Source organism: Pempheris klunzingeri, chromosome 13 (assembly GCF_042242105.1).
Source record: "Pempheris klunzingeri isolate RE-2024b chromosome 13, fPemKlu1.hap1, whole genome shotgun sequence".
Taxonomy (NCBI): domain Eukaryota; kingdom Metazoa; phylum Chordata; class Actinopteri; order Acropomatiformes; family Pempheridae; genus Pempheris; species Pempheris klunzingeri.
In genome coordinates this window covers 6250001-6262033 of record NC_092024.1, presented here as the reverse complement: position 1 = coordinate 6262033, position 12033 = coordinate 6250001, and the positions used below count along the sequence as shown (strand labels likewise).

General features: G+C 44.0%; 1 protein-coding gene across 1 annotated transcript in view; it reads left to right on the top strand.

Annotated features, from left to right (window-relative positions):
• The first annotated feature begins 2250 nt into the window (after nucleotides 1-2250).
• The window catches only part of LOC139211827 (mitogen-activated protein kinase kinase kinase 7-like), a 16567-nt gene continuing 6784 nt past the window's right edge, over nucleotides 2251-12033 (top strand). The window contains exons 1-11 of the mRNA XM_070842240.1: nucleotides 2251-2611; nucleotides 4989-5099; nucleotides 6891-6956; nucleotides 7167-7212; nucleotides 7537-7675; nucleotides 8095-8219; nucleotides 8947-9075; nucleotides 10158-10288; nucleotides 11183-11267; nucleotides 11400-11530; nucleotides 11632-11770. Coding sequence (XP_070698341.1) covers nucleotides 2546-2611; nucleotides 4989-5099; nucleotides 6891-6956; nucleotides 7167-7212; nucleotides 7537-7675; nucleotides 8095-8219; nucleotides 8947-9075; nucleotides 10158-10288; nucleotides 11183-11267; nucleotides 11400-11530; nucleotides 11632-11770 — 1168 coding nt within the window. The 5' untranslated portion in view covers nucleotides 2251-2545. The remainder of the gene's footprint in view (nucleotides 2612-4988; nucleotides 5100-6890; nucleotides 6957-7166; nucleotides 7213-7536; nucleotides 7676-8094; nucleotides 8220-8946; nucleotides 9076-10157; nucleotides 10289-11182; nucleotides 11268-11399; nucleotides 11531-11631; nucleotides 11771-12033) is intronic.

Here is a 12033-nt window from a genome sequence, read left to right as displayed (position 1 = left end):
AGTCCTTCAGCTTCTTAGAATCTTGCTTACGTTTCTTCAACTTTTCACAAATTTGTTTCAGCGTGTGCCCTACATTTAGCTCCGCCAGCTTGTCGGCTATTCTTCCACAGACTCGCTCGTCCCGCTTAATTTCTTCCTCGGCAAAGACGCTCAAAAGAGCCTGGACCTCGTCGCCCGTCCACTTCTCGTAGCTTCTCTTCTTTTGCTCCATTTTCCAAATGATCGAAACACAAACGAAGTGAGCTTTCTTCCAGGTAATCTGAAAAGTCCTACCCCCCCTACTACATACATCTTCGGGGAAAGTTTGGGGTTGAGGGAAGGTTTTTTCCCTGGGTAATTTCGGTGGAAACGCGCCGAGGTTTTTCAAAATCCCGGGTAAATGAGAAAGGTTGATGCGGTGGAAAAGGGGCTATTGTTCTTTTTGCTAAGCCAGGCTGACCACATCCTGACTCCTGCTGACATGTTCTAACCTCACTCACTCTTTGACAGACAGTGATTCAATGTATTTTACAAAGTTCAGTTGATGAGACAGAGACCACACCCAAGTTTTCCTGTGTACGCTGAACTTGCACTACTACATTTTATCTGTGTGTGTGTGTGTGTGTGTGTGTGTGTGTCTAAGTGTGGCTGCAACAAACTACCATGTTTTGGAGTCTAGAGTGTGAAGAATGAATGGTTGACTTCCATTTTTGTTCTCTGTATTTGCTGTTTGTGTTGAAGCTGTACCTGTATAGGGTATTTGTATCTGTAACATCACATATGTATCTAAATGCATTGACCTGAGGCAGAACACTGTTCTCACTCAGTCTGCTTTGACCAATGTTCAGTGTTTTAATGTTCTTTATAAAATACATACATATTCTGAGATAGAGTGAGTTTTGCACAAGTCTGGTTTAATCACTCATGAGTTTCACTGGAATTGTTAATAGCAATTGTGAAAGAAAAATGTCTGTTCATCCTCTGAATGATGAATGATTGTCAAAGTATATTTGTTACGTACTTTGAAAGATGGATTATTGAGTAACTGTCAATATTAAAGGTCTGACAGTTTCCTGTCTTTAGACATTGTTGCTGACTGTTACACACTACTCCATCTGCTCTACACTTTGACACTTAATCCTGTTTAAACAATTTGTAAAGATCTGCACAAATATATCCTACAATAGTCACATTTTTTTCAGTTTTCATTTCAGTGTTTTTAAGGGGTGGACTGCATTCCTTATAAACAGACAATTAAAACTGCACTCCTCTAACCAAGGATCAGTATTATCAGTTGGTACGAGTATTCAGCTGTGTATAAGAGTATTAGGAGTGAGGCTTTAAGTCATTCTAAGCCAGTGGCAGATGTACAAATGGTTCTGTGCCACTCGTCTTTCTGAGGACTGAATATTTCCAAACAGGCACAAATCTGTCTTTCTCAACAGTGTGAGTTATCTGGATATTGGATTATTTGGTGTCCTGTAAATAAAACATATAATGCTGGTGCTGTCTGTTCCAAAGGTTGTGCTGTGGGCAACAATTAAAGCCACAATGTCAAGCTCGAGCCGTCACTGAACGTTCTGCCAGTTAAAGCCGGGGTAGGCGGAAATCTGGAAGAGGCAAAACAACTCCAAAGAATAATAAGATTAACGAAAGATTCCAAACCAGATGACCACAGGAAAATGCTTCTGCCATCCCTTCTCTATCATCCCTATGCAGTTTTACTGTAGAGCAGCAGTTCCATCAGTATGCAGCACTTTCCTCCACTGAATCAGGTTTTCATGGCATCTGAGGGGAAGTGTTTGCAATTGTAGAGCAGCCAATAGGAACGCCCCGTCTCTGAGAGGACCTGTGATTGGTCAGAGTCTCCCATCACAGGCTGGATATTCCACAGCCGGACAGCCAGGAGGGAGAGCAGAAGTCCTGTGTTCTCTCAGACCACCTGAAGTACACTACAGTGTGTTCAAAGGTTATTATAGATAGTGACACCAAACATAAACTGGCTTCTCCCGCTTGTAAGGGGAAATGATGGTACTTAACTCTTCTTTAAAGAGTGGAAGAAGAATGAAAGGCGTGGTGTACTGTACAGTGTATGTGGGCAGTGGAGCTCTCTGTCGCCCCCTGTGGACACTCCCGCGCACGCAGAAAGAAAACAAAGCTGCGTTCAAGACCGCAACTCAGCAGAGCGCCTGTGTGGCAAAGCCAAGTACCTCAGTATGAAACTGGACGTTCATACCGCAGGTCCCAGGCTAGAGGTGAAACGTGCTCGGTAGCCTTCCACCAGCCTAATGACGCGTTCCCGTGTCAGACATGCTCCTCCGCCGTGTTTCTCTTCCTTCTTCTTCGTGCAGCGCGACGTTCGCGAGCGCCCACAGATGTGTCATAAAGCAGCGCGAGCTGCTGGTGCCTACTTCCTGGATTCACAGCAACAGATGAAAACGGCAGATTGGAGGAAGCCAACAAACACCGAAGCGTGACATTTCTTCCCCGGTGATAACCAACAGAAGCTTCGGGTTTGACCTCCAGCAGCGTCGGCTTCGTCGACGAGTGCGGCCGCTCTGCCGAGATGGTGGAGACTCCAGCCGGCTGTCTGTTCGAAGACATCCAGTACGAAGACATCCAAGTTGAAGCGGTAAACTTACTCACCGACGACAGCTCCGCAGAGGACATCAACGGTAGCTTTGTATTGTTCGAGGGAAGCGTCCCGGTAGTTGCGGTTAAAATGTAGCCACGTATTCTTTGTGTCCGTGGAGCAGGCTGAGGTAAACACGGACAGGCTGCCTGTCGGTGTCCCCTCCCCTGGTGAGCGGCTCACACAAACCACGAGACATTACCCCACTCCCAAAAGAACATTCTTAGGGCATTCTAACAGTCAGAGCAAGGCCCCAGTTGTGAGGAGGGCTCCCTCTTCTCCTCTCATGGCTACTCAAGTGCCGAGGGTGTGAAGATACAGTTTATGGTTAAAGGCAAGAAAAGTTGGAGCATTTAAAAGCCCCCCCCCGTGTCCGTGGCCACATTAACCTTCCTGGGGTGACAATGAGTGCTAGACCACCCCTCATCTCACCCCCCCCCCACCCCCCCCCCAGTGTGTGCTCTGTGTCCCAACTGGAGAGAGCACAGCTTGAAGTATTGCTGCTTTAAAGAAGTTGTGCTCTAGTTAAAGTAGAGTTTCCTGTTTTAAAGGGACATGTAGATACAAGTAAAAAGCTGGTGAGCTGACATGTCCTCTGAGGGAGGGGGGGGGGGTGATGATACTGTTAGATTAAACACCATCTTTGGGCTCCAAAATAAAGTGCAGCAACATGTCGGATGACACAGCCGTGGACTGCATCAACGAGCCATCGCCTCTAAACCGACAATACATTTTTTTTCTAAACACTGAATTCACTAGAAAAGAGGACAGAACTCAAAACTACAATAAATTAGCTATGGACGCTATGGCGGGTGCTATGTGGATTAAATAGCTGCTGCTTTAACAGCAGAATAATGCTTGAGCGAGGCAGAGATGTGTGGACGGTAGATACAGCAGCCACTGCTCCACGGGCACACACGAGAACAAAAAAGACGGCTGCATGCGTTTGTGCCACGTTTCTAGGCATCTGATTGTTGCTCTGGGTTCTCTGCTCATTTAGTCTCAATGCACAAGATAACCAAGTCCACTCAGCCTTCCTCATCCCACCGCTTTAGGGCTGAGTGAGTGCTGTCAGTCACCGTTATGACGCGATCAACACGTCAGTACAGGTAGAAGATCCGAAGCAAATGGAGGATCCACCATGAATATATCAGCATTTAGCGTTTTTCACTAGACCCAGCACGCACCTGTTGGTTACGCACCTCTGTGTGCATGTGCCTGATTTGGGACACTTAGCATGCTTGGCAGGTGGTACGTTAAACAGGTCTGAAGCCACCTTTTTGTTTTAACCCCATGCTAAGATTCAATCATGCTCATCTTAAGCATAACCCACGATGAGGTCGCCCTTATTTTTTCAGAGGACAAGGCCAGAGGTGACAGTGTTTTTCTTCTTTATATCTGCCAGCTGTCAAAGCCCTCCTGTGTTCACCCCGTCTCCCTCCTCCCTCCCCTTTCTCTGCCTGAAATTATTCTCAAAGTAATAAAAATCAAAGTGATAATAGTAATAAATATGCTGAAGTAGAAAGGGTTGGTGAACTGTAAAATAAAACCCAACAATAGTCATAACCGTTAGAAGATGATAACAAGACCATGACCACATACTGTACACCTGTGTCTGGTAAAATCTTACATCTCACATTCGCCCCCAGCCTCAAGTAAGGGAGTTGTATTCTGCTGTTGCAGCTGTGTGTTATACTTTTAGAAAAACTGGTACCACTTGACATTTTCAGGTGCATTCAGTCTTAATTTTTGTAACAAATGGTGTAAACATCTTGTCAAATTTGCATGAAACCAACATAAATACAAATATATTTGAACTATCCTGATGCATGCCTTTATAACTAGTTTTTAAAAGATTCTTAAATCGCTCATCTTACCAACCCTTATTCGTCACTGACCCGTGAAACAACTCCCTGAGAGCTGGCACGGAGTTCAGATTAGACAGGAATAATATTATATCTTATTAGGAGATGACGTAGTCCTCCTCTGCAGTGGTGATCCAGGAGATGGAGGGGTAGGGTCTTATTGCATGGCTCCAGGCTTAATCACTACAGCAGAAAGCAGTCAGGAATAATGGGCAGGGGTGTTGCAGAATAACGAGAAGTCTATGTTTGTCTGAACTACAGCTGTAAGGTTGTGGCGCAGAGTTTGAATTATTCTTAATATATTTAGCCCAAATTCCTTTCTCAAAGGGGTTTTCATCTGACTTCTGCTTTTACTCTGTAACAGATGTGAGAAGTAACAAAGTACAATACTTGAGATAAAAAGTACTCACAAAAGAAAAAGTAGAGAAAAATATGAGTAATGAGAGTAAATGTCTTAATTGTTACGCCCTCTTCTGAGGATTACAGTATGCTGTCGTCATGTTTCTCTTAAGGCTGTCGGCAGAGGGACGTTCGGAGTTGTCTTCAAGGCCATATGGAAAGGAAAGGATGTAGCAATCAAGACCATCGAGAGTGAGAATGAAAGGAACGCTTTCCTTGTCGAGGTAATGTGAACACCTTTTCTTGTTGTCTGTGCAGCGTGAAGCTCACGTTCTCCTCCAGACACGTGGAACCCCCTCAAAGGAGCCCACTCTTCTAACATTATCCTGCCACTTTTACTGGAGAGAGCTGTGCTTGTCTTAACGTCTTGAGAAGTTCTGGAATTAGTTGGAGCATTAGTCCACTTGCCTTTGACTTAAAGAACAAGCCTGCTGGGTTTCAGGTGGAGCCATTTAATAGCGGCTGTTTATTCCTGGAATAACAATAAATATGACTTTTTAATAGTTTGTTCGTACTAAGGCTGGGAATCATTTTTTCTTTTAATTATTCAATATTAGCGTTGCCAAGACAGCTGACATCCATTACCAATAATAAAACAAGACTTAGAGGAGATCATGAAGCCGCCTAGCCATTCAGCGGCAGCTTTCTTTAACTGTAAGTTTCTGCATACAGATATTTCATTGTTCACTGTTTAGTGCTTCCTCGTTTGGTGCAGGCTGCTGTCATTGTGCAGCTGACACTTGTGCTCGTGCCATGGTACCTTTTTTAAATTGAGGTAACCTTCCTTTTAATATCTCCTGGTGCAGTGAGCAATTTTAGACATCAATGAGAAGCACTGATAAATGACAGGAAGGGATTCTTACATTACATTTGCATCAATGTGATGAAGTAACTAATCCAGCGAATATTTACCAAGATCAATGAACCAAAACGTGACATTCCTGTCTAGTTATTTAGTCATTTCTCAGTAGATCTTCTAGGAACATAACCATATTTCGATATACTCTGTATTGATATTACAAGTTACTTATTAAAGGATTTTATCTATATTGCCAACTCCTAGGTCATGAATCCTGTGCTGTTTGAAAGCTGGAGCTTACAGTGCATTCAGATTTTTGCAAATGTATTAAGAAGTAAATTCTGGAATATCGCCTTGATCTCTGATTTCTCCCGATCATCTGTGTTTCTACACCTGGAATTGAGACCTGGTGTGGTAAATTAAATTGAGACATGATTTGGAACAGCACACATTTGTCTACGTGAGGTAGAAGGAACTGCCTGCAGAGACCGAACGCAGGAATGTGTCAAGCCACAGATCTGGGAAGGCTCCAACAGTTGCCATAGTTCTTAAATGTTAGTTTGGACTCCCTGGAGCAGGCCGCCCAACCGTACTGAGCAGTCAGTGGAGAGCGGCCTTGGTAAAACAGGTGGTCAGTCTGGCTATGCTTACGAGATGTGATGTGGAGATGGGAGAAACTTCCACAAATGGTGAATGACTGTATTTCTCTAGCGCTTTTATCCAGAGTGCTAACAAGGTTTTAGAGCTCATTCACCCACTCACACACACCGTTAGCAGCAAGCTACCACAGACTGCACTGGCCGTTGGGAGACATTTGGGGTACAGTGTCTTGCTCAAGCACACTTCCACATGTGGACAGGAGGATGTGGTGACTGAACTGCCAACCCAGGGTGGCCATGCGGAGCCTCTCCTCAGAGCAGGAATCTGCAAAAAGGAAACCAGAGTCAGGCTGTGAGAAAGAAGATTTACTGGTCTGATGAAATGTGAGTTGAACTGTTGGGCCTCAGTTCTAAGCATCATGTCGGGATGAAAACCAAGTACCGCTCAGTAATCACCTGCCTAGTACCATCCCAGCAGTGAGGCGTGGTGGTTGCACGCTCTAAACTTGTTCAGTATATGCAGACATATACATAATATGCTCCAGTGTAATACAGACAGACACTAATGTATGAATTAATATATTTGCTGTAATATCTATGTTTTTGTTTGTGCGCAGCTCCGCCAGCTCTCCCGGGTGAATCACCCCAACATTGTTAAGCTGTATGGCTCCTGTAACAATCCAGTAAGTTCACAACGCTCAGCACTGTGGTGCTAATGGCATGTTTGTTATGTGTGCCCTCCTCCTACGGTGTGTGTAATGAAGGAAGTCACTGAACAGCAAGGTAGGAAGCCAGAGATCACAGCGGCTGACCGTAAATGTTGCTAGGTTTAGAGGACGATACAGGTCTCTGTCATACTTTCACTGCTAAGATAACACACTTTATGTTCTCAGGTCTGCCTGGTTATGGAGTATGCAGAATGTGGCTCTTTATACAACCGTAAGTCATATTATCTCTTGCAAAAACGATTCATGTTGTATGGGCATCATCGCCAAGCTAGCTAGTCATTATTTTCAAATGAATTACTCTTAACATCACACTATAACTATGGTCATTTATTTTTATTTGATTTTATTACTTTGTTACATCATGTTCAGATGTTTGCTGTGTATCAGGAACAATATAAACACATTTGCTGAAACATGCAGAGCAAAACCACCTGAGTGGTTTGAGATTTGCAGTAAAAGAACAGTGCCTCGTGTGTGTGATCATACAGTGCTGTCTCATCCTTTGCTTCTCTTTTTGTTTGTCACTTATTCAAAGTCCTGCACAGTGCAGATCCGCAGGCCCAATACACAGCATCCCATGCCATGAGCTGGTGTCTGCAGTGTGCTCAAGGAGTTGCCTATCTGCATGCTATGAAGCCAAAGGCCTTAATTCACCGGGACCTCAAACCACCAAAGTAAGAGCTTTGTGGCCAAACAGATCTTTGGAAGGGATTTGCATGTGATTTGTTCATTACAGGGCAGTTTTTTGTTTTACTGTGTGGGTTGGTCATTTTGCGCGATGCTAGTGGCATGGCTGTGGGGATGGTGGTGTTGGTCAGTCCTCTGTCAGTCCAGATTGAAATTTCTCAACAACTGTGGGATGGATTGCCATGAAATTTAGTAAACACATTCATATATATTCATATAGTCTCCAGAGGAGGCCAACATTCCTTTTCATCCCATACTTAATGAATGAATACCCGCAAAGGGGTCAAAATTTCCCACCTTTTCATTTGCAAATGTATTTTTCTGAGGTCTAATATCATATCTGCAGTGTCCAACATATTTTCTTTCATTTCTAATCTCCACGTTCACCTTCACTGTGTTGTTCCAGTCTGCTCCTTGTGGCTCGTGGTACTGTGCTGAAGATATGTGACTTTGGCACAGCTTGTGATATTCAGACCTACATGACCAACAATAAAGGCAGTGCAGCCTGGATGGCTCCAGAAGTGTTTGAAGGTGAGCCACGAACACTACTTCACTACCACTAAACACTATCACTTCATGGTTCATGTTCACGTTCACGTTTTGTCATGGAACACAGTTGGGGATTGATATTAAGTAGCTAGTGAATATTTCAGATTTAGCAGCTGTGATGAATCCTCACTAGCTAAAAGGTCTTCTTGATGAATCACATTCTAAGTAAGTGCATTCATTAGTAAAAGTAAAAGATAATGTCATTTCTCTGGTATCCAATTCATAATACATAAAATAAATCTGTAAACAGCAAGAACAGATATAAATGTAAACAAAACCACATCCAATGTAATACAACATCAGTCATGAATAGAATAGAATAAAGTAGAGGTTACCTGCAAAAACATGAAATTAATAATTAATATATATATTTTGATGTGTTGAAGTGTATATGTGTGGGTCAGCTGCTTCTAACTATGTGATCAGTGTTCAGCTTACAAGATACTGCCCAGTCACTACACCATGGTCAGTTTCAACTTGACCTATTCTTTGTAGCAGGTTCAGTTGGATACATGCTTAATGCTGTTGTACACACTGCAACTGCAGTGTATCCAAATGGGTCCTGTAGGATGTGATTGAGTATCCCCCCCAGTTAGTTCATAGCTGGACAGCATTACCAGCTGAGCTATATTCTTACCCACATTTTGGCTGATTGTGGATGATTGAAGTCCTGATTACAATAGATCTAACTTTGTTGTATATTCCTCAGGCAGTAACTACAGCGAAAAGTGTGACGTGTTCAGTTGGGGTATCATCCTGTGGGAGGTCATCACACGCAAGAAACCTTTTGATGAGATCGGTGGCTCAGCATTTTGCATAATGTGGGCAGTCCATAGAGGTGAGCGAAATCCTGTACCAACTAGAACTGTGATGGCTGCTGATGATAACGCTGAATCAAATGACTGTGATGTGAAATGGCTGCTAATGCTGCTGATCCTACTGAAAATGAAAGGAATTCTACTGATACTGACACATCAAGGTGTGTTGGGGAATACTATTGCAAATGTAAAAAATGTGAAACCCGAAGAGTGACAAGTGTTCTCAAATGATGTCACTTGAGTCGACGTCGGCTCACCAGAGCTCTGTAGCCGACTGCTCATCTCAGCTTGAAGTTCAAGGTTTCAGTCGTAACAAACTGTTGATGGTTGAGTTGCATTGTGGGCAGGAGAAAGACTGTGTGGAATGAAAAAGCCCACTACCTGTGGTTCTGCTGCATCGATGGTGGTGTACTCTGTAAACAACTCGCCCTCTGCAACTCCAAACCACTTTGAGCTCTTTGTTTAGATTTTGCTGCTGTTAGCTCATAAACCCCGACAATCACAATTACTACTGGATGGACCGAACCAGAGCCAAAACACCTGTGAATACTACACATCCAACGGGTACCCCTGTGGGTCTGTGTGAGTAATGTTTTGGTGACACCGTATTGATATCATTTGTGTTATATCTACATGGAGTAGACCGGTTCACCAACGCTCAGTTCAATCACACAAGTTTACTTTTTCTTCCTTCTCAGGGCCGGTAGCATCCAATCATGTTGTGTGAGCTTAGATGCTGACAGCAGCTCTCTTGGTTTTGCGTGTTTGGAATCAACCATAATCCACTAAATAAAAAGAATGGGCTGAAAGCCTCACAGTGCTGCTGACTGACTGTTGACTCTCAGTAAGAGAATGTGGTGGCTCAGAAGTAAAGTCCTCCACCAATCAGAAGATCCACAGTTTAATGCCCCGCTCTTCCACCATGAGTGACCATCAGTGTATGAATGGTGTGTGAATGTAGTGTTAAAGCACCTCGAGTGGTCGAAAAGACTAGAGAGGTGCTACACAAGTGCAGTAATGGAGGAATCAGTTTTCTCCTGAGCAAAGCTTATCACCTCGACACTCCAAGCACCTGACTGACTGAGTGTTTACTGTGATGCAGGCACACGTCCTCCTCTGATCAAAGACCTTCCAGAACCTATAGAGAGTCTGATGACCCGCTGCTGGGACAAAGAACCTAGCCAGAGGCCGTCCATGGAAGAGGTCAAGAACACCATGAGCCATCTCATGAGGGTATAGTCGCAGTACTGTAACTCCTCCATCAACACCAAGTCACCATTTTTACATTTCTGTTTATATACAGTAAATAAATGAAATCTAACAGTTCAGCTAGCTTTAGTGGGTGTTGGTAGGTGTATTTTTGAATCTTGGACCGGAGGCAGGACTCATTGTGACAGGCCTGTCTTGAATAAGCCTAACAAACCGAACCAGGACTAAAGTTTTTGACCAGCGCAGCCGACTCAGAGTTCATGAGATGTCATTAATTCAAGTCTGTTTTAAGGACTGAACTGAATGAAGACCCGAGACATCAAGCACTCATCACATTAATTCACTGTGGACGAACCCAGACACCCTGCTGAGGAAACTCATTTTGGCTGCTTGTATCCGTGATCTTGTTTTTTCAGTCACGACTCAAAGCTCATCACCATAGGTGTGGGTTAGAACGTAAATTGACCCGTAAATCAGGAGCTTTGCCTTCCACCGAAGCTCTCTCTTCACCCCAACAGTGCCAGCATTACTGTGAATGCTGCAGAGCTGAGGCCACCGTGAGATGTGAGGGACTTGGCCACTGTCAGATAAGTGCAAGGCCTGTCCAGTTGGAAATTTGCCAGTTGTCACTAAACCCTCCATTAGTGTCCTCCTCGAGTCCTGCAGGGCTTTTTTTATTGACACAAAGGTCTAGTGAACAGGTCAGGAAGCCTTTGAAAGGAGTACAGTACTTAATACACGGGCATAGGAGTCGAATCGATATTCTCATTTGGCACCAACCATTTCATAAAAAGTTGAACTGTTCCATTAATGGGCTAACAATTTGTTAATACCACCTTTTCTACATTTTCCCTTGTGACGAGGCTTTATGAATCAGGTCAAACTGTAATGAGCAGGTGTATTGTTTGGATCTGCCAGTATTTCCCAGGCTCTGAAGAACCACTCAAGCTCCCTCACCAGTCTTCAGCCAACAGAAACGGCTCTTCATCAGCCACAAGCACAGGTAACTAACAGCTCTGCAGCTTCTACTAATGCAACTTATCTATGTCTATAGTCAAACATTGCACGTGTGTGTATCGAATTCATTGTATGTTGCAGGCAGAGCAAGTGTTTACACCTTCTTTGCTGTCTGCAGGCTCGTATGCTGACTATACTATCAACAGCAACAAGAGCGACGACAACACAGAGCATAGAAACTCTGTTGGCAGAGAAGAAACCTTGAAAAGCTTTGAGGCAAAATTCCCACTACAGTTCAAGCCCTCAAAGGTAATAGAACCATAAAAAACGGATAGTACAGGATCATGCTGACAGGACTGTGTTTCATTTGTCCCGATTTTCTTATCTCAACCCTTTTTCCTCCCCCTCAGACCGCCACATTGCGTACCGGTCTGTCCAGAGTGTCCAGTGTAGACAGTCAACCAGGATACTCCCAAAGCTCCACCCACAGTACCAGCCCTATAACCACCAGCAGCCAATCAGAGCTGAGGATGATGTTCAGTCCCACAGGTAGGGACTTGGCAGTCAGGCCAGCAGCAGTGCACAAAGCTGTTCATGGTACACCATTATATCAAACATTTTTCTGTGGTTAACCTGCCACCAGTCTGACGAGCACCATCCTGTCCTGACGGCTTGGATTATTCCGCCGTGCAGTTATCAAACTAGAATCTAAACAAACAATATTTCCTGGATGAGAGGTTAGTCCCACCCCTCTCTCAAAGTTGCAAGACATTTGAGAGCCTTGCAGTTTAATTTATCAGAGCACAACCAGA